Source organism: Lissotriton helveticus, chromosome 3_1 (assembly GCF_964261635.1).
Source record: "Lissotriton helveticus chromosome 3_1, aLisHel1.1, whole genome shotgun sequence".
In the NCBI taxonomy this organism is placed as follows: domain Eukaryota; kingdom Metazoa; phylum Chordata; class Amphibia; order Caudata; family Salamandridae; genus Lissotriton; species Lissotriton helveticus.
The window spans coordinates 1,536,370,476-1,536,393,204 of record NC_136061.1 but is presented as its reverse complement, the minus strand read 5'-3'; the positions used below and the strand labels follow the sequence as shown (position 1 = coordinate 1,536,393,204).

Here is a 22,729-nt window from a genome sequence, read left to right as displayed (position 1 = left end):
CCCCCATTTTACACGTTGTGTGCTTTGGGGGGGAACGGTTAAGTGCGCTTTGCTTTTTGATAGCATATTTGAATGCATTTAACTATCCATCTGGCTATCCCTGCTTTGGAAATGGGATTTCCCTTATGTTGTGGTGAAAAAGCGACAAATAGTTGCTTTGTTTTCCTGAAGGATTTGGTTCTGTCAACATAATATAAGAGCTCTCTTAATGTCTAGTGTGTGTAGAGCTCTTTCAGCTACAGGTTGCGGGTTTTGAAAGAAAACTGGCAACTCTATGGACTGATTGATGTGGAAAGTGGATATTACTTTTGGCATAAATTTAGGGTTTGAACGCAGCACTACTTTATTGTGGTGAATGTAGGAAGGTAGATCCCAGACTATGGTTGCCCCAACTTTTTGCCTGGTGTTTTGCTGGTTTTCTGACTTAGTTGACCTGGGGCCCTGCTATTCAGGACCCCAGGCCTACTGCTCTCTCTGTAAAATGGATTCCATGTACCTTAGGTACATATCTAATTGGATACTGAGTCACCTTATCAGTCCCTGTACAGTGTACCTTAGGTGCCCAGGGCATAGGTGTACCCAGGGCCTACCAGGGGCTGCAGCATGTATTATGCCACCCCTGGCTGGCCATCCAAATCTGACACAACTGGCTGCTTGACAGCTGGGGCAAAGTGGTGTACTCACCCTCTGCTGTAGATATAGTATTCCTATATCTAAACCTAAATGGGCACACAGATCTCCTATCAGTCACTCCTATGGCAGGCCTTAACAATCCTGAAGGCAGAGTGCTTGGAATCGTGTGAGATAGTGCTCTGGCATGAGCTGAGCCTGTCTGCGGCTTTCGGGATCCATCCCTTAGCCGTTTCCATGATATCGCATACCAAGTGCATTATAATCCTCGCGGTTATGTGCCAACTCTGGTATCGCTTTATCAAAACATGTCGAGTAAGGTGTCATACGAATTGGAATACTAACCCCTCGCCAATTCTGGCGACTGGGTTAGCATTCCACCCTTCTAGAGGGACACGACATGTATGTAACCTGTAACCCCGGTTAAAGTTAGACAGAGCCTTAGCTCCACAAAATGGATGCTGCCACCGAGACACAAGTCTGCCCTCCTGCTGCTGGGAGTCCTCCCAGCCCAGGAGGCAAGGACAAAGGGTTTCCTGCCAGGGGCGGTGCCAGCACCGTCCCAGACAGGATTTTGTGTATCCTAGGTAGGCAGGGCTTTAGAGGAAGGTGACTGCAAGTGGCACCCCGGTGCTCACTATGCATAGGCCGGCTTGAACCAGTTCCAGGGGCACTCCAGCCCCTGATCTGGGGAAAGCCCGCCAAAGGAGAGGGGTGTAACCACCCCCCTCCTAGTCCCACCCATAGGGCAGGACTTAGTCGCGTGCCAGCCCCTTTTTGCAGGATAAAGGTAGGAACTGGCCCCCTTCCAAATTAGATCAATCTTTGAATCCTGAACCGACCTTCTACACGAAGAACTCAAGACTCTTCCCAAGATTTCTCCCTTGTGACTAAGGAGTAGTCACCCTGCAGCAGCAGGCACCAACCAAGTATCGCGGTTTGTTGCCAGTCTCTCCTCCGGATCAAGACTGCTCCAGCACGACGAGAACCGGCTTCCCTGGCACCTCTGACCTCAACCTACATCATCAGCCCAGCTGTGATCCGTGGATGCGACGAGACCGAGGGACCGGCCATCTTCAGAACTGCACGACGCTTGTCCAGCACGACCACCGAGTGACCCTCGACTGAGTGCTTTGGGGTAAGAGAAGCCCCGACCCTGAGCAGCTCCAGCACCGAAGTTCAGCCCCCCTGCATCCACGAGATCTGCGTGGGGCCCTTCTGCTTTTTGCTGCTCACCGCGTTGTCCAGGTCACTTGCCCGTTGGCTAGTGACCCTCTGACGACGAACTCTAACGACAAACACCGCTGGTCTGGTTGCTCCAGACTGGCCCTTGCTTCCCTTCTTCAGAGAAGCACCCTGGAACCTCCTGGTCCACTCAAGACGCCATTTTAGGTCCACCGCGTGGGCCTTGCATTTGCCAAGACTTGTTGCCCCAATCCTGGGTCCAGCGACGTCGACAGCAGAGACCTTCGTGGGACAGCTCGCACCTCCATCCTGGTCGCCGACAACGCCTCCTGGTCCGAGAGACTGCAGAGCCCAGCAGCGCCCACTCACCTGGCTGAGGTGACTTCGTCCGATGCCATCCTGGTGCCCACCTAAATCACTGGCTAGTGATTCAGAACTTGGTCCCCTCTGCTTACAGGTTTCTTCTTCCCTGATCCAGGCTTGGATCACCACGAACTCCTTCACTGGCCGCCTGCCAGCAACTTCTTTCTTCAGGCTCCTGGATCTTCAACGAGGGTTTCCGACGCAACTTGAACCCTATGCAGCCGCAGCCCCTGGGCTAGGTAAACTGAGTACTCCGGTGCTCCAGCATAGTCCAACACCCTAAGTGTTCGGATCCACCCTTGTTTTCGACCCACCTAGTCGGGTTCGCCCGAGAACAGTAACTTTGTGAAGTGCTAGTATCCATAGACTTGTTCCCGCATTACGCGTGAGAGTTCCCACTCTGCACACGGCGTCCCTAGGCCTCCTGCTTCTAATCTAAGGGTTCAGCATTGTAGGCCTAGCGTTTCTACAGTCTAGAAAAGTATTACTTACCTGCTAGTAACTTCGCATTCCACTTCTTGTGTATATGGTTTTTCGTGCCCCTCGGGCATTTGTGTAAATTGTGCGACTTTCAGTAATTCTTTATGAGTTTTGTTGTGTGCTTAGCTCCCTGTCTCATAAAGAGCCAGGGTAGACTTGTTATAAATAAATATACTTTATTTTTGATAACTTGTGTGGTGTCCTTTCACTTGGTGTTCAAGGGGTAATGTGATGGTAAAACAGCTGGCTTAACACGCCCTCTAGAGTCTTAGCCTTAGACTGCTCGTATCCATGCTACTAGGATAGCTGGTCTATAAGGTTGACTTACAACCAATCAATAAGGGTTGTTTGGACTGATACAAAGTGCTCACTAGAATAGTGAACATTATATATCAGGCCAACTTCTCACAGTGAATTTGCATGAAAGGTTCCTGAATGGTTAGTGCCTGTAGCTCACTCACTCGCCTAAATGCCACCTTCCATGTTAAGAATTGCAGTTCACATGAATTAAGTGGTTCGAAGGGAGGTCCCATGAGTCTGGTAAGTACTATGTTGTTCCAGACTGGAGAAGGTGGATGCTTTGGAGGGATAATTCTTTTTAAGTCCCTCCATAAAAGCTTTGATAGGTGTGATTCTGAATAGGGACACGTGTTGTCTGTTTTGAAGATAAGCTGCTATAGCAGCGAGGTGTAACCTTATGGATGAAGATGCTAGGTTACATCTCTGAAGATGTAACAAGTAACAGATTAAGTTTTGGATGGAGGCATCCGATGGATTGATTTGGTTATTACAGTAAATAACAAATCTTTTCAATTTAGCTGCGTAACATGCGCTGGTAGTGGGACGCCTTGCTTCCTGGATAATGTTCATACAATCTGGAGGCAAGTTAAGATATCCGAACTCTAAGACCTCAGGAGCCAGATCGCTAGGTTCATCTGATTTGGGATCTGGGTGTCTGATTTCTCCATGGTTCTGTGTTGGCAGTTGTGGCGAGAGGCACAGTCTTTGGTGAGGAACTACTGAGTTCTAGAAGCGTTGTGCACCATGGCTGTCTTGCCCATGTGGGAGCAACCAGGATCATTGGGAGTGACTGTTGCCTTAGCTTGCGTGCCACTAATGGAATCATTGGGGTTGGTGGAAAAGCGTACGCAAATCTGCCTGACCAGTTCATCCATATCGCATTGCCTTGTGACAACTAGTGTGGGAACCTGGCGGCGAAGAATGGGCATTTTGAGTTTGTTTGTGGCAAACAGATATATGTCTGGATGTCCCCACTTTTGGAAGAATGGTTGGAGAACTTGAGGATGAATCTCCCATTTGTGTATTTGTTGACTGTCTGCTTAGTAGGTCTGCTATCTGGTTGTCTGTCCCTGGGAGGTGTTCTGCCAGGAGATAGATGTTCTGAGGAATCACCCACTTCCATATGCTTTGTGCTAGGTGAGATAGTTGGAGAGAGTGGGTGCCACACTGTTTCTGGATGTAGTACATTGCAGTCATGTTGTCCGTCCGGATCAACACAGTCTTGTTGCACAAGTATTTCTGAAAAGCTTTCATTGCTAGGAATACTGCCAGTAACTCCAAGTGGTTTATATGTAGAGTCTTTTGTTTGACTGTCCAGAGACCTTGGACTGTATATTGAAGGAGATGGGCTCCCCAACCTGTCAGTGATGCGTCCGCTGTTAATACTACCTGTGGAACCGAATCTTGGAACAGTCGCCCCTTGGAAAGGTTTTGTGGGTTCCAACACTGCAGAGAGCGGTAAGTCTACCAACACTAGATCTTTTAGTTGTCCTTTAGCTTGGTTCCACTGGAGTGCTAGGCATTCCTGTAAGGGACGCATTTGAAGCCGGGTATGAGGGATGATGAATAGGCAAGAGGACATTATACCTATGAGCTGCATGAACACTCGAGCTGGCAGTGAGTGCTGTGGCTGAAATTTTTGTATGAGAGATTGTATGTTGGCTATCCTGGCTGGGTTTGAATATGCTTTTGCTACAGAGTGGTCTATTGTTGCTCCCAGATATTGCTGTATGTGGAAGGGTTGCCGATGTGATTTTGGGTAATTTATTGAAAAACCAAGATTGTGCAGTAGCTGAATTGTCTGAGGTATGGCTGGCACACTATGTACGAATTGGCTTTTATGAGCAATCGTCTAGGTAGGGGAACACATGGATGTGTTGCCTTCTGATGTGTGCTGCCACTACTGCTAGGCATTTTGCAAACACCCTTGGTGCTGTAGTTACCCCGAAGCGGAGGACTTTGAATTGAAAGTGCTGACCTTCTATTGTGAACCTGAGGTATTTCCTGTGAGCTGGATCTCTGGGTATGTGAAAATATGCATTCTTGAGGTATAATGTTGCGAGAAAGTCGCCTTGCTGGAGTAGTGGGAGTACCTATTGAAGAGTGATCATATGGAAATGATCTGAGTGAATGTATTGGTTCAAAGGTCTGAGGTCCAATATTGGTCTGAGGGAGCAGTCTTTTTTGGGAATGAGGAAGTATAGAGAGTACACCCCTGTCCCTTGATGATGTAATGGGACTGCCTCTATGGCACCCTTTTCTAGCATGGATTTCACCTCCTGTTGTAACAGCGTGATGTGTTCTTTGGACATTGGATGGTGTTTGGGTGGCATATTGGGTGGAGTAGATTTGAGTTCCAGGCAGTAACCATACTGGATAATTTGTCTCACCCACCTGTCTGTAGTAATGGTATTCCAGAGTGGTAGGAATTGTGTTAATCTTCCTCCGACTGGTGTTAAATGGTCTGGAGGGAGTGTGAGAAAGTCACGGTTTGTTGGCGGTGGAGGCTCGGGTGTTACCATGTCCTCTGCCCTTGTTATTGTTTTCTCTATAAACTCCTCTATTGGAGTTTTTATTAAAGGTGCCCTGTGTAGTGCTTTCAAATGAGGAGGCTGTTTGTGATGTGTTGCCTCTGCCTGAGCCTCGAAAGGAGCGACGAAAGGAGCTCCTAGACTGTTGGAATTGAAGTGCACCCATGGACTTAGCAGTGTCAGTGTCTTTTTTCATTTTTTCTAAGATGGTATCCACTGCAGGTCCAAATCAGAAATCTTGATTAATAGGTTGATTAAGTATGGTAGATTGCACTTTATTTTTAAAACCTGACATGCGAAGCCAGGCATGGCGGCGTAGCAACACACTAGTGTTGACAGACCTAGCGGCTCTATCAGCTACATCAAGGGCGTATTTAATGGATGAGTTACTAATGAATTTCCCTTTTTGTATTAGGTCATTAGCCTTTGCTTTATAGGGTTAATCCTTCCAGTTCTTCATAGTGCGCTCTGTCATATCGTGCTAGGAGAGCTTGTGTATTAGCAATCCTCCAGGTATTTGCTGCCTGAGAGGCCACTCTTACCTGATGCTTCTAGAATTTTTGACTTTGTCAGTAGGGGGAGCATCACCGTTTTTTGAGTTTGCGCTCTTCCTAGCGTTAGACACGACTAGGGAGTCTAGTGGCAGTTGAGACCTGATGTAAGAGGGGTCTGTAGGGGCCGGTTTATATTCCTTTTCAATCCTTGGGTTGAGGACACATGCCCTGGCTGGGTCTTTAAAGAAGTCTGGTGCGTGCTTTAGTACCCCTTTTAGCATAGGGAGTACATGTAGACTTTTCTCAATGTCCGGAAGGTGTTAAATAGGAAATCCTCCTCTATAGGTCAGTGTGCATGTGTACACCATGATACTGAGCTGTTCTGTCCACTAGTTGGTTAAAAGCGACAGTGTCAGTAGGAGACTGCTTTGTGGGGTATGGTGTGGGATCGGGTATGGGCTGTGTGTAATCTGTGTCATCAGGGTCATTATGATCACTCCATGTGTCATCTGGGTTCCCTGGATCGTCAGGTGGTATAAAATTATCCCGAGGATCTTCCCCCATGTTTTCTTCCTGATCATAATCTACAATTGAAGGAGAATATGGCACATAAGGCATGTTGGGAGCAAAAGGAGGATTGTAAGGTCTTGAAGGGGATGACCCAAAGTACTTTTTCTTAGGAGGAACAGAAGGGCCTTCAGTGTCCAGTCTTTTATGTTTATTATAGACTATATGTCCTGTTTCAGGGTCTATATACAGTCTTTGTTGTGGATCTGGGTGAAAGTTCTTCCTCCTCTGTCCTTGGCTGTGGCGCTGAAGATTTTGCTTTTTTCGGGTCGAGTGTCTCTTTAGGCTGGACTTTATGCTGTGAAGCCTCCTTCGGCTCGACGGCCTCCTTCGGCTCGACTACTTTACTGGGGTCGACGACCTTTTGAGGTTGGGTGGCTTTGTTCGGTCCTGGGGTACCAGAAGACTTGGGTGTGGTCTTCGGAGCCGAGCTGGAAGGCGGGGCTTCTGAAGCGGCGTTTCGGTCATGGCTAAGGCTTTTAGGCGGTGCTTTGACCGGAGCCTTGTGTGGAGGCGGGGAGGGGCTTTGGTACTCACGGTTTGCCCTGGTGTGATCTGGTCATCGGAGTACGACTGGTCCTCTACGGTGACTATTTCAAGATCTGAGCCTTCCGCCTCTGGGAGTTCATGTTAGTCGTCGAAAAGGTTTCCTGGTTCTGGTGCCTGCCGCTGCATTTCTAGACTAGCAGCTCTTCGGTTCCGGATAGTCTTTCTGGACCGGAACAGAGCACACGCTGGACAGTTTTCTTCGTTGTGCTCCGGAGATAGGCACCTGTTGCATACTCTATGCTTGTCGCTGTGTGGAAATTTGGCTCCACACTCTGGGCATTTTTTAAACGGGGTCCTTTCCATCAGTAGAAGGTCCACGTGGCGTCAAAAAGGCCCAACGGCCCGCGTCGACGACCAGAGAGAAAAGGAAGTTTTGTCGAGTCTAGGAATACCGAGCGGAAACAATACCGTCGAAAGTATAAAGTTTTAGCGTTCGAAAGTTGGAAAACTTCGGTCTCGAAGTTGGAGTTGTCGAAGTGCATCCAAACCCAATGGCGGAAAAAAACAACCTGAAGATGCCCATGCGCACTGTAGTCCTGGGGAGGAGTCACCTATCTCGGGAGACTTCGAAGACTCTTCCAAGACAACAAGGTGCAAACATCCGGACCCAACACTAGGTGGCGATCTATGCAAAGATATGAATTCAGCAGCCCACATGCCTTGAACGTATGGTTTCAAAATAAACCTCACCCCACCACCACCGCAAGGACACCACAGGATTCACTGGAACAAATGTAAATGACTGATTTGGACAGGTTTTTTTCCTTACCGGATCTGCCAATACGATGGAGATAAGTCTCTGCAAGCTTTGGGAAGTCAAAGTTGATCACCACATTCACAGCTTGGATATCAATACCTCTGGTAAACAGATCTGCAAAGGAGAATCACAGTTCAAGGTGGAGAAACACCATGCTACACAACTGGTGGAACTACATTCACCAATGGTTGATTTAATTATATGCTTGTGATTTGCAAAAAAAATAAAGACGATAATAAATTAAAGTTTAAGCCACATAACCTAACAAATAGGGCTAGGCAGCCTTTGTACATAGCTCTCTTCGCATTACAAACCTATGAACTACTCCTGGGGAGTTGGGTGGGGCAGACATCTGATATGTGAAGTGTGGAAGGCAAAAGTTAGACTAAATCTCTTCACCAGTCAGCATTTCTCACATGTAAAGTTTCAACGTGGCTCTTGCCTGGAAACACCCAACACATCGGGTAAAAGACCCAACCAACATTCTACTCACTTGACCAGGCATGCTGTTGCCTGCAAGCTGTTGATCGCTTAGCCAGGTAGATCAGACTGAATGGTACAAAGGGCACAGCTGCAAGGAGCTTAGCCAGCTAATATGATCTGGAAGTAGCACTTAGAATGCAAGGCTAGTGAAAGTTGTGGCCACAAAAAGTGTATTGTACAAACTTTAGGTAATTAGTGTTTAAATGCTCACTGACATTGATGGACTGGGCAGGCATACCTGCAAAAACACCTTGTATGAGTTAATCTGAGCTTACGGTACACATGAAGCACACAAAGGCTGGGGTTTAGCGTTTGCATTGGTTCTGCAATGCAAGCAGGTTTGCGGTTAGTCTATTTTTCTGCCACCTGAGGTTTTCTGTTAGGCGATCCAGTTGTAGATTTACACCCCTGACAAGAGGGAAATAAGAGTCAGAACTAAACTGTACAAGCCTTCAAGTGTACATAAGAGGGAATCATCCCTCACCTGGTTTGTGAACATAGAAGACCAGGCTAACTATTAAATGCAACAATGCAGTAAAGAGGTTAGGGAGCTGGCTCTGTATATGGTATTCCCCCATAAGTGTAAAGGTCTCCATGCAAACCCCAAAGTGCTCTATTTATGGTAGTGTGGGTGAGCAGCCTTAGGCCTAACAGAAGAGTACAAGACATTTGTTGTGCCCACAATTTCCAATACATGACAACTCAAAAATATATCCACACCAATTTTAGAAAAATAAGCTTTGCTCAATGTAGTAAAGTGTCTTTTTGCAAGGTTGCCCCAGCCCCCCTTCCCCCCCCCCTGAAACTTCAATGAACAAAGTGAAGTTTCGGCATGAGCCCTGTACCCCTACCCCCTGCAACATGTATTCAAGAGTTGGAACCGGTGAAGACTGACGTGTGGCTGATGTGAAGTCTCAACAGTTGAGGGGCATCGTATGTCCTGATGAAATGCCATTGGGCTTCCTGTGAAATTGATGCCTTGATTAAACAATCATATTATGGGGATAGAGTGAAGATTTAGTGCCACCTGAGATGAGCAGAAGGAATATGCTACTTACCAGTATGCATCTGTTCTTGGCATAGAGGGCTGCAGAGTGGTACATTTATGAATAGATCGCCATCTGGTGTTGGGCTCGGATGATTGCACTTGTTTTTCTTCTGGAGAAGTCTTTGTCGTCATCGATGACTCCTCCTCTAGGTGTTAGTGCGCATGGGCATCGGCTCCAACCTTAGATTGTTTTGCCATAGTAGGGTTAGATGGAGTAGTGTAGTATAATACATAAAGATATGCCCATGTAAGTGTATCTAAATAAGATAATGTTGGGACAGACACTGGTTTCCGGGGAGGCAGGGAGGGCATGTACCACTCTGCAGCCCTCTATGCCAAGAACAGATGCATACTGGTAAGTAGCATATTCCGTTCGAGGCATATGGGCTGCAGAGGGTACATTTATGAATAGATTATACAGCAGTTACCTCCCTAGCGGTGGTCACCCGTGTCTGTCGCAACTGTTTGAAATAGAGTTTTTAATACAGCTTGGCCCACTCTGGCTTGTTGTGTAGCCTGCACATCAACACAGTAGTGCTTTGTAAAGGTATGTGGTGTAGACCAAGTTGCTGCTCTACATATGTCATCTAGGGGAATGTTTCCTAAGAATGCCATAGATGCTCCTAGCTTACGTGTAGAATGAGCTCTAGGAGGAACAGTTAATGTTCTTTGCTTTTATGTAACATATTTGTATACATCTTACAATCCATCTAGCGATGCCTGCTTTAGAGATAGGATTGCCCTTATGTGTTGGGGAAAATGCTACAAATAGTTGTTTAGTTTTCCTGAAATTTTGTGTCCTTTCTATGTAGTACAAAATGGCCCTTTTGACATCTAGTGTATGTAGGGCCCTTTCTGCTACCGTCTGTGGCTTTGGGAAAAAGACTGGTAGTTCCACCGGTTGATTGATGTGAAATGCTGAAATTACTTTAGGCAAGAACTTTGGGTTTGTTCTAAGAACCACTTTATTCTGATGTAATTGTAGGAATGGTTCTTGTATTGTCAGTGCCTGTAATTCACTTACTCTCCTGAGTGAGGTAATGGCTATAAGAAAGGCCACCTTCCATGTAAGGAATTGTATTTCACACCTATGCATAGGTTCGAAAGGTGGTCCCATTAGTCTGGTGAGTACTACGTTGAGGTTCCAGACCGGGGAAGGTGGTAATCTTGGTGGAATGACTCTTAAGGCCTTCCATGAAGGCTTTTATCGCTGGCACTCTAAACAGGGATATGTGCTGCCTGTTTTGTAGGTACGCTGCTATAGCTGCTAGATGTACTCTGATAGATGTGTACGCGAGATTACATTGCTGTAAGTGTAGTAAGTAGCAAATAATCTCCTTTGTTGATACGTCCAGAGGGTTGATATTATTAGTGGTACAGTATATAGCAAACCTCTTCCACTTAGCTGCGTAGCATGCTCTGGTGGTGGGACGTCGCGCTTGCTTAATTATCTCCATGCAATTTGGGGGTAGATCCAAGTACCCAAATTCTAGGATTTCAGGAGCCAGATCGCTAGGTTCAGTTGTGTGGGATCTGGGTGCATTATTTCTCCATGGTTCTGTGTAAGGTGCATGGGTAGAATTCTTAGCTTTTGGTGTGGCACTTGTGAGAGTTGCAAGAGCGTGGTGAACCACGGTTGTCGTGCCCACGTGGGTGCTACTAGTATCATGGTCATTGAGTGTTGTTGCAGCTTTCTGACCACTAATGGGATTAGTGGGAGAGGGGGAAAAGCGTATGCAAATTTGTTGGACCAATTTATCCATAACGCATTGCCCTGCGACAGGTGGTGTGGGTACCTGGACACGAAGCTTTGGCATTTTGCGTTCTGATGAGTGGCAAAGAGGTCTATGTCTGGTTGTCCCCATCTTTGGAAGAATGGTTGCAGTATTTGTTGGTGCAGTTCCCATTCGTGTATTTGTTCCGACTGTCTGCTATCTGGTTTTGAACTCCTGGTAGGTGTTCTGCTAACAGATAGATGTTTTGAGGAATGGCCCATCTCCAAATTTCCTGTGCTAGTCTGGATAGTTGGAGAGAGTGCGTCCCCCCCCTGTTTTTGAATATAATACATTGCTGTCATGTTGTCTGTTCTGATCAGGACTGCTTTGTTGGTAACATGCATTTGAAAGGCTTTCAATGCTAGAAACACTGCTAGTAGTTCTGGATGATTGATGTGCAGCCTTCTTTCCTGCACACTCCATCTTCCTTGTACTGTATATTTCTCCATATGCGCTCCCCATCCCGTGAGCGATGCGTCCGCTGTTATCGTCACCTGTGGAATTGGTTCTAGGAACGACCGCCCCTTGGCAATGTTTGTTGTGTTCCACCACTTCAGAGAGCGGTGTGTGCGGTCGTCTACCAACACCAGATCTGTAATCTGTCCTTGAGCCTGATTCCACTGTGTCGCTAAACATTCTTGTAGCGGACGCATTTGTAGTTTGGCATATGGTATTAGCAGTATGCAGGATGACATCATCCCTAATAGCTGCATGAACACTCTTGCTGTTAATGAGTGTTGTGGCTGAAAATTTTTAATGATTGTAAGCATTGTCTGGATCCTGACTGGATTGGGGTATACTTTGGCTTTTTCTGTGTCTATAGTAGCCCCTAAATATTGTTGAACCTTGCTTGGTTGCAGGTGTGACTTTGTGTAGTTCACAGTGAACCCTAGTTGGTGCAGCATGTGAATTGTCTTCTGTGTGTTCTGAAGACATTCTTCTTGTGACTTGGCCTTTATTAGCCAGTCGTCCAAGTATGGGAAGACATGTATTTGTTGTCTTCTTAGGTGGGCTGCAACCACTGCTAGGCATTTTGTGAACACCCTTGGTGCCGTCGTGACACCAAACGGAAGGACTTTGAACTGATATTGTTGTCCTTCTACCACAAACCTTAGATATTTCCTGTGGGCTTTGTGAATCGGGATATGAAAGTAAGCGTCTTTTAGATCCAGTGTAGAAAGAAAGTCCCCTTTCTTCAGTAAAGGAAGTACTTGTTGGAGCGTGACCATGTGGAAATGTTCCGAATTTATGTATGCGTTGAGAGGTCTTAGGTCTAGTATTGGCCTTAGAGACCCATCCTTTTTGGGAATTAGGAAGTATAGGGCGTATACTCGTTCCTTGTTGCTTTGGAACCTTCTCTATGGCATGCTTTTGTAGCAGAGATAGTACTTCTTGTTTTAACAGTTAAGTGATCTTGTTTCATTGGACGCTGTTTGGGGGGGATGTTTGGTGGGGTAGATGTGAGTTCCAGGCAATAACCATGTTGGATAATGAATATGCTACTTACCAGTATGCATCTGTTCTTGGCATGTAGGGCTGCTAACATTCATATCTTAGCATTAGATCGCCGCCTAGTGTTGGGTCCGGATGATCGCACATTGTTGTCCTGGAAGAGTCTTCGAAGTATCCTGAGATAGGTGGCTCCTCCCCTGGACTACAGTGCGCATGGGCATCGGCTCCATCCCCAGATTGTTTTTCGCCATTGTGGCAGAAGATGGAGTGAAAAGTGTAAAGGATGTCCATGCTAATGACTGAATACAATAGTATATCTGCAGCTGCGACAGGCACCGGGGAGGAGGGTGGGCGATATGAATGTTAGCAGCCCTACATGCCAAGAACAGATGCATACTGGTAAGTAGCATATTCAGTTCGAGGCATGTGGGCTGCTAAATTCATATCTTAGCATAGAATACATAGCAGTCCCTCCATCAGCGGCGATTGCCCGTGCCAGCTGCAGAAACCTGAAAGAGTGTCTTGAGAACAGCCTGTCCTACAGCAGCTTGCTGCTTGGAATGTACATCAACACAGTAGTGTTTGGTAAAGGTATGTGGTGTAACCCACGTGGCTGCTCTGCAAATGTCCTCTAAAGGAATGTTCCCTAGGAAAGCCATGGATGCCCCCAATTTGCGTGTGGAGTGCGCCCTTGGGGGTATGGTTAGAGTGCGCTTGGCCTTTTGATAACATATTTGGATGCACTTAACAATCCACCTGGCTATTCCTGCTTTTGAAATGGGGTTGCCTTTGTGTTGTGGTGCGAAGGCAACAAAAAGTTGTTTTGTCTTTCTAAAGGGTTGTGTCCTGTCTATGTAGTACATCAACGCCCTCCGTACATCTAATGTATGGAGCATTCTTTCCGCTACCGTTTGTGGGTTTTGGAAGAATGCCGGCAAGTCAATAGTTTGGTTGAGATGAAACTGTGACACCACCTTCGGAAGGAATTTGGGGTTAGTGCGTAGCACTACCCTATTTGGATGAATCTGAATGAAAGGCTCTTGGATTGTGAGCGCTTGTAGCTCACTAACACGCCTCAGTGACGTAATAGCTATTAGGAAAGCTACTTTCCACGTTAGGAACTGGAGTTCACACGAGTGCAGTGGCTCAAAAGGTGGTCCCATCAGTCTGGTGAGGACCACATTGAGGTTCCACACCGGAGCTGGTGGTGTTCTTGGGGGAATGACTCGTTTCAGACCTTCAAGGAAAGCTTTAATGGCAGGCACTCTGAAGACAGAGATGCTGCCTGTTTTGAAGATAAGCCGCTATGGCGGATAGATGTATCCGAATGAAAGTGTACGCTAGATTGCACTTGTAAAGATGCAACAGATAACAAATGATGTTAGGGATAGATGCGTCTAGCGGGTTGATGTCATTAGCAGTACAGTAAATGACAAAACGCTTCCATTTTGCAGCATAGCATGCTCTGGTAGTTGGCTTTCTTGCCTCCTTGATGATGTTCATGCATTCTGGAGGCAGGTTAAGGTATCCGAACTCTAGGACTTCAGGAGCCAGATCGCCAGGTTGAGCTGTTGCGGATCTGGATGCTGAATTTCTCCATGGTTCTGCGTCAAAAGTCTGGGCGTGAGGCGCAGTCTTTGATGCGGCACCACTGAGAGTTCGAGGAACGTGGTGTACCATGCTTGGCGCGCCCACGTTGGAGCAACCAGGATGAGAGTCATCGCGTGCTGCCTTAGCTTTCTTGCCACCAGCGGTATCAGAGGGGCTGGCGGAAAAGCGTACGCAAATTTGCCTGACCAGTTCATCCATATCGCATTCCCCTGCGACTGTGGGTGAGGGAACCTGGCGGCAAAGTATTGGCATTTTGCGTTTTCTTTTGTTGCAAACAGGTCTATCTCCGGATGACCCCACTGCTGGAAGTACGGGTGGAGTACAGATGGGTGTAACTCCCACTCGTGCATTTGATGGCTGTATCTGCTGAGCAGATCCGCCATCTGATTGTCCTTGCCCGGGAGGTGTTCTGCCATGAGGAAAATGTTCCTTTGAATGGCCCACTTCCACCTGCTCTGAGCCAGATGAGACAGCTGTGGCGAGTGGGTGCCTCCCTGCTTTTGAATGTAGTACATCGCGGTCATGTTGTCCGTCCGGACTAACACTACCTTGTTGCACAGATGTACAATGAAGGACTTGATCGCCATGAAGATTGCCATCAGTTCCAGATAGTTGATGTGCATCTTCTGTTGCTGCGTCGTCCATAGTCCCTGCACTGTGTAAGTGAGCAGATGAGCTCCCCAACCCTGGAGAGATGCGTCCGTCGTCAGGATAATCTGTGGCACTGGCTCCTGGAACAGTCAGCCCTTGCAAAGGTTGTGTGGAGTCCACCAATGCAGAGAGTCGTATGCCCGACTGGTAACCAACACTAGGTCTGTTAAATTTCCCTGAGCCTGTGTCCACTGATTTGCTAAGCACTCTTGGAGCGGGCGCATATGTAACCGTGCGTGAGGGACTATGAAGATGCAGGAGGCCATCATGCCTATCAACTGCATGAACACTCTGGCTGGAAGCGAGTGTTGTGGTCTGAACTTCTGGATTAGAGACTGCATGCTGTCTATCCTGACTTGGTTTGGTTGAGCCATGGCCGTCAGGGTATTGATCGTCGCACCTAGAAACTGCCGGACATGTGCCGGCTGAAGATGCGACTTTGGGTAGTTCAACGAGAAACCTAGATTGTGAAGGAGGTGAATGGTAGTCGACATATCCGCGGCGCACTGTAGTTCCGACTTGGCTTGAACGAGCCAGTCGTCCAGGTAGGGGTAGACATGGATGTTCTGCCTCCTGAGGTGCGCTGCTACTGTCGCCAGACACTTGGTAAACATCCTCGGGGCTGTGGTGACTCCGAAGGGTAGGACCTTGAACTGGTAATGCTTGCCTTGGATAGTGAACCTGAGGTATTTCCTGTGGGACGGGTGTAGTGGAATGTGGAAATAAGCATCCTTGAGATCTAAGGTTGCTAAGAAGTCCCCTTGGTTTAACAAGGGAAGAATCTGTTGCAGTGTAAGCATATGGAAATGTTCCGACAGTATGTACAGGTTGAGGGGACGTAGATCTAGAATGGGCCTGAGAGATCCGTCCTTCTTTGGAATAAGGAAGTACAGGGAATATACCCCTGTTCCTTCCTCTCCCACTGGCACGAGCTCGATTGCGCCTTTTTGCAGCATCGCCACTACTTCCTGCTGCAATAAGTGCAAATGCTCTGCGGACATAGGCCGTTGCCTTGGTGGAATGTTGGGTGGAGTGGACTTTAACTCTAGACAATAACCGTACTGGACAAGTTGTAGCACCCACCTGTCTGTGGTGATGTTTCTCCAGACGGGCAGGAACTGCTGCAGTCTCCCCCCGACAGGTGTTAAGTGGTCGGGGGGCAGTGACAGAGAGTCACTGTTTGCTTGGGGTAGAGGAGCGGGAGTTGTTGTTTGCTCTGCCGCGACCTCTGTTGCTGTTATTTCTGTAACCTCCCTTGTTCTGTTTTGTGAACGAGGATTGTGCTCCACCTCTTGAGAATTGCGATTGCTGACCCATTTGTCCTCTGGTGACTCCACATGCACCTGAGCGACGAAAATTATTGCCACGAAACTGTTGTGATTGTAGGGCCCCCATAGATTTAGCAGTTTCCGTGTCCTTCTTTATCTTTGAGGGTGGTGTCAACATCTGGACCAAACAGTCTATCAGGATTGACTGGCTGATTAAGTATGGTTGTCTGAATATCAGGTTTAAACCCTGATATGCGGAGCCAAGCTTGTCGTCTCAGCATGACGCTAGTGTTGATCGCCCTAGCTGCTGTGTCTGCGGCGTCAAGTGCACACTTGATGGCTGCGTTGGAGATCAGTTTCCCTTCCTCAATAAGCAGTTTGGTGCCTTCTTGAAACTGTGGAGGCAGGTGTTGTACAATCTGCTCTAGGGTGTCGTAATGCGCCCTATCGTAACGTGCTAAGAGTGCTTGTGTATTTGCAATACGCCAAAAGTTGGCAGCTTGTGCCGCCACTCTTTTGCCCCCTGCCTCTAGCACTTTGGACTCCTTGTCTGGGGGAGGAGCTTCGCCCGTTGTCTGGGAGTTGGCCCGTTTCCTGGCATTTGCGACCACAAGAGAGTCTAGTGGCAACTGTCCCCGAATGTATGCAGGGTCTGCAGGTGCTGGTCTGTACTTTTTCTCGATACGTGGATTGACCACTCTCGCTCTGGTAGGTTCTTTAAAGATGTCAGCTGCATGCTTGAGGACTCCCTTGAGCATAGGCAGCGTTTTCACAGTTCTTTCAGAGACTGAAAAAGTGTCAAAAAGAAAGTCCTCTTCTACTGGGTCAGCATGCATGTCCACATCATGATTAGCAGCTGCCCTCTCAATGAGTGCATGAAAACCTGCAGAATCCTCTGTTGGGGATGCACGTGCACTGAAAGGCTGTGGGTCTTGCCCCACACTTTGGGTGCCTTGGTCACCAATGTCATCATATGCATCTGGATGTGCATCTGGTTCATTGATGGGGAAGGTGTATTGGTCCTCCTCATGATATCCCTCACCCTCAGAGTGTTCTGGTGAGGGAGTAGGGCTTCTTCTTGGAGGAGGCTGGATAGGTTCTATGAGGCCAGAAGCGTCCAGAGGAACCCTTTTTTTCTTTAGTGGGATGACATATGAGTCCAGAGGCTCAGAAGTAATCCTCCTTTTGTATAGGGTTAATTTGCCAGTGTTGGCGTCGATGAAATGCTCAGAATCGTCCTCTGATTCGGGTTCTCCACCTGAAGGTACCCCCGCCGTAGAAGAATCCGACTTCTTTGGCGTCGATTTCGTCGAAAAGGCCTTCGGAGCCTCTTTCGGCGGCAGAAGGAAGAGAAGCTTACTCTTAGGCTTTGCCGGCGTGTCCTTTGGCGTCTGAGGCGACGGTAACGGAGCCGACGTAGCAGCGGCCTTGTCCCTGATTCTCTGCAGCGAAGCGGCGATGGGGGACACTTCACTCACAGTGGCTTTTGGCGCTGACGAGGATGTCTTGACCTTCCCCTCGGATCCGACGTCATGGTGGCCTTTCGGAGTCTTGGACGCCGATGCAGTTGCCGTTGACCCAGAGTCCTTGGATCGATGCGCAGATGTGCCAACCTCCGACTCCACTACGCGTCCGACGGACGGAGTCCCAGTCGGAACCGGAGCCGTGCCGCTGGCCTTGGCGTGCTTAGACGTTGTCGCAGCGGTTAATCCTTGCCGACCACCCTTCTTAGAGGATCCCTCCTCTGGCGCCGATTTTGACCCTGTGGAATCGACCGACTTCTTAGACTTCTGCGGGCCGGAGGTCGACGGAGCCGATGCGGCGGCGGGTGCAGTAGCTTTCTGTTGGCCGGCCGCCATTTTAGGGACGCTCGAGTCCTTAAGTTTGTTTCGTTTTCGGGTCGGCCATTTTAGGCCGAGTCGATACCGTCGGTTTCGATCCGGCCTGCCCAGCAAGTATGTCCGTGGCCGGGCCTGAAGGCGGGGCCGTGGCTTGCGGTACGGGGTCTTGGGTAAGGCCAACTGGCGATCCCGTGACCCGATCGTGATCTTCGAAACCTTCGGGGCATAGCTCGTCCCCTGAGCTATCTGCCGCGGCCCCATAAATCTCTTCGACGTCCCCTACCTCGTCGACGTATTCAAGGCCTTGATCCACGACTCCGTCGTCGTCTTCCGGATCCGCCTCGACCTCCGTTTCGGGTGGGGATATTTGGAGATGATGACCCTGTTCATCTTCTTCTTGGTCGCCGAAGATGTTTTCTGGATCGGGGGCCGCTTGTCTGGCCTCCAGGCGCACCGCGCGCCGAAGCTTGAGAGTCTTTTTCGACCTGAATTGAGCGCAAGCCTTACACTTGCCGTCGTCATGGTCCGGTGAAAGGCATTTGTTACAGACCGGGTGCAGGTCTATATGTGGGTACTTGGACCCACAGAGCGGACAGTACTTAAACGGACTCCGCTCCATGCTGGAAATTCGTGGTCGTGTCGCGATGAGAAGGCCTCGATGTCCGAAGAGTGAAAAAACTCCGCTGAATCCGACTTCAAGAGTTGGAAGAACTCGAGACCGTGCGCAAACAATACCGACGCTATAAATACAAGGCCTTTTGGCCTTAAAAAGTTAGTGTTACTCGGTTCCGACAGAGAGAAGCCGAGACCGCATCCGAACCCAATGGCGGAAAAAAACAATCTGGGGATGGAGCCGATGCCCATGCGCACTGTAGTCCAGGGGAGGAGCCACCTATCTCAGGATACTTCGAAGACTCTTCCAGGACAACAATGTGCGATCATCCGGACCCAACACTAGGCGGCGATCTAATGCGAAGATATGAATTTAGCAGCCCACATGCCTCGAACTTTGTCTCACCCACCTGTCTGATGTGATGTTTTCCCAGACAGGTAGGAACTGTGATAGGCGTCCCCCGACCGGTGTTATATGGTCTGGGGGGAGCTGTATGAAGTCACTGCTTTGGGGTTGGAGAGTTGCGGTTGTTGTTTCCGCGTCCTCTACCCTTGCTGTTACCTCTGTAACTACCTCTAGAATTACCTCTGGGTGATGTCGGTGTAAAAGAGGTTTGTTGCTGGCTTGTACCTGTATTTTTGGATCCTCCTCCATAGGTGGACCTACGAAAGGAACCTCTTTGGGTCGGCTGTTGCAATGCTCCCATTGATTTAGCCGTTTCCGTATCCTTTTTCATCTTTTCTAAGGCCTCATCTGTCCCTCTGCCGAAAAGTGTTTTCTCATCAAAAGGTTGGTTCAGTAATGAAGTTTGCACCTCTTGTTTGAACCCTGAAACCCTGAGCCATGCATGTCTCCTTAACATGATGCTTGTGTTTATGGATCTTGCTGCAGTGTCTGCCGCGTCTAGGGCGCACTTGATTGAAGTGTTAGTAATTAACTTCCCTTACTGTATGAGTTGATCTGCCCTCTTTTGATGTTCTTTAGGGAGATGTGTGATGAGTTTTTCTAACTCATCATAATGCGCTCTGTCATACCTTGCAAGTAGTGCTTGTGTATTAGCTATGCGCCAGCTGTTTGCCGCTTGAGATGCTACTCTCTTGCCAGAGGCATCTATTAGCTTAGACTCTTTGTCAGGAGGTGGAGCTTCTCCTGTAGATAAAGAGTTTGCTCTCTTACGAGCGTTTGTGACCACTAGTGAGTCTAGAGGAATTTGTCCCTTGATGAATATTGGGTCTTTTGGAGCTGCCCTATATTTCTTATCAATTCTTGGGTTCAGTACCCTAGCTCTTACCGTGTCTTTGAATATCTCTGATGTGTGATTGAGAAGGCCCTTAAGCATTGGTAGTGTTCCTGATGTTCTTTGTGCAGCAGGTAGTGTTTCTAATAGGAAATCCTCTATTTGAGGTTCTGCATGTAGTTCTACCTTGTGGTATTTTGCTGCTCTATTAATGAGTTGCGCACAACCAGTATTATCATCAGGAGGTGAAGGTTTTGACGGATACAATTCAGGGTCGTTATCGTTATCTGACCCTACATTGTACTGTTCCCATGGGTCTGCCTCCTCTGGGATTGTGTCTTCATCATCCCCAGGATGTTCTCCCTCCCCTGTGTCACTTTCTACATCTGTTGTAGGTGTAGATGGTCGTGTGGGAGGAATAGTTGGCCTATTGTGAGGAATAGGAGAAGAGGGTGTGTCTCTAGGATGTGGAGAAGGGGGAGGAGTTGTATTTGTCCCCATTGTTCTCTTCTTCGGAGGAGTTTTGTCGTCCGATTGTTCACTTTTCCTCTTTTTGGGTAGTTCTGTGACTACCTTGCCAGTTTGTGGATCAATAAACAGAGTCTTTTGTTTAGGATCGGTTTTATATTCCTGTGGCGGTACCGCAGTTTTCGGGTCCGAAAGGTGTTTTTTCTTTTGACTGTCCATTTGTATTTTCGGCACCGAGATTTTATTCGGATCCAATGTTTTCGGTGTCGAGGGTGTCTTCGGTGTCGAGGTTGTTTGACGTCGAAGCGTGTTTCGGTGTCGACATGGACTGTTTCGACTTCAAGCTTTCCTTGATATGGAGCTTGATTGTCGATGTCGGGGTGGGTCGTTTATCGGAACCACCATGATGGGAGACCGAGGGTTTCGGTGCCGGGCCCGAAGGCGGGGTGTCGGAAACTTTTTTCGGTTGTCTGACCGGGCTCGAGGGCGGGGTCGACACCGTGCGGGGTCTGTTCTTTGGTAAAGGGACGTCGTCACTCATGGTTTGTTGGACGTCGATTTCCTCGACGTCGGACTCGTCCACTTGTGACCCCGCCTCGTCGCCCTCTTCTTACTCTTCTGGGTGCTGGTCCTCGAACAGCTCCGGGATTGCTTGTGAGTGTATTCTCGATACCTCGTGTCTTCGGGCTCGACGGTTTTTTTAATCGTCGATTTTGAGAAAAATGCTGCACAGGCCTCACAGTCCCTGGATTCGTGTTCAGGGGACAAGCAGAGGTTGCACACCTCATGTAGGTCCTTGTGTGGGAACTTAGCACCACACGATGGACATTTTTTGAATGGAGTCCTTTCCATGGACTCCGGGCTGGACTACGTCGAGCTGGTCTTCTCGTAGTCGTCGTTCTTCGAAACGCGTCGAGATGGAAGTGTAGTCGCGTTCGATAACCAATACCGTCGAATTGGAAAGGGTTACGCGCCGAATATAACTTTCATTATCGAAGTCGATCCGGAGCGCTTCGATCCTCATCCGAACCCGATGGCGGAAAAAAACAATCTAAGGATGGAGCCGATGCCCATGCGCACTAACACCTAGAGGAGGAGTCATCGATGACGACAAAGACTTCTCCAGAAGAAAAACAAGTGCAATCATCCGAGCCCAACACCAGATGGCGATCTATTCATAAATGTACCATCTGCAGCCCATATGCCTCGAACACTACTGCATGCATTTCTTAGAAGGTTCTGGGAGTGGACTGACTTTGGGCCGAATGGAATGACTTGGTATTGATAATAGTCCTGCTCCACTACAGACCAAGACCTTTTTCTTCATGATGGGCACCTGAAAATAAGAGTCTTCGAGGTCTATGGAAGAGACAATTCCCTGATGTAGTTGGCGATAGATCTGTGTAATGTAATGCCAGCATCCGAAACTTCTTGCCGAATCCAGTTGCTGGCTACTTTAAAGTTGAGAATGGGTCTGAAATGGTCTTTTGTTTTCTTCACCAGAAAGTAACTGGAGTAAAAGCCTGTATCCTGTTTGTGGGAGACTACCTCGACTTTATGCTTCTGTAGCAAGATTTTGACTTCTACCCAAAGCATGTGCTGATTGGTTTTGGTGGAATGGTTGGAGGACTGGCGAGTCAGAAAGCCATTTTAAATAATATTCAGAACCCAGGCATCTTGTGAATTTTTGCCACTGCCAGAAAGTGTGTAAGGCTTTCTCCTACCGGAACGGGTAACAGAAAGGAGGCATGGGTAATTCAGGGTTTTGCACCAGTTGTGAGTTTGCCCTTGGGTGGATTGTTGGGAAGAGCACTTTAGATTGTGGTCGCTGCTGTTACAGCGGTTGATGCCTGGCACCAATAAGGGGTTGAACACTCAAGAGTAAAACCAGCGCTGGAATGGCTTGAAGGAACGCCTTTGCTCTTTTGGTCTTTCTGGGCAGACAGCTTCAAGATTCTCAATTTCAGACTTCATGTAAGCAATCTGTCAGTGTGGCTGCCGATGAACGTAGACCTGAAACACTTAAAATCCTTTGCTGTGACTCTTGCTCCAGAGACTAGGCGAAGCCAGGAGTGCCACCTTAAGGCAATGCCATGGCAATATTCATGTGAATCAATCGTCGGGGTCCGGTTGTGAGGATAAGCTAGGTGCTAATGCGGGCAGCGAACGTTGAGGGCGATGTGCCAGTTACGTTCCTACCCCCCTCCCGAGACCCATGGTGCAGTTAGCGCCAAAAATTTAAGTGCAGAAACTCTCCTAATTTAGGAGTCATGGAATGAGCAATCAGCTCTTCCTTTTTTTGTTTTGCACTTTCACGTTTAAATCTTTTTTCACTTTCACGTCCCCAGGCCAGGGTGGACGATTAGAGAGTCCATACCGCCGGGGTTACACTAGTCCTGATGAATGCCTAGGTAAACTAACACCAA

The 22,729-nt window shown here is 48.2% G+C and overlaps 1 protein-coding gene across 1 annotated transcript in view; it reads right to left on the bottom strand.

The window, feature by feature from the left end:
- DDX6 (DEAD-box helicase 6) overlaps positions 1-22,729 on the bottom strand; it is a 222,894-nt gene that overhangs the window by 48,785 nt on the left and 151,380 nt on the right. The window contains exon 12 of the mRNA XM_078682219.1: positions 7,869-7,970. Within this exon, the coding sequence (XP_078538345.1) occupies positions 7,869-7,970 (102 nt within the window). The remainder of the gene's footprint in view (positions 1-7,868; positions 7,971-22,729) is intronic.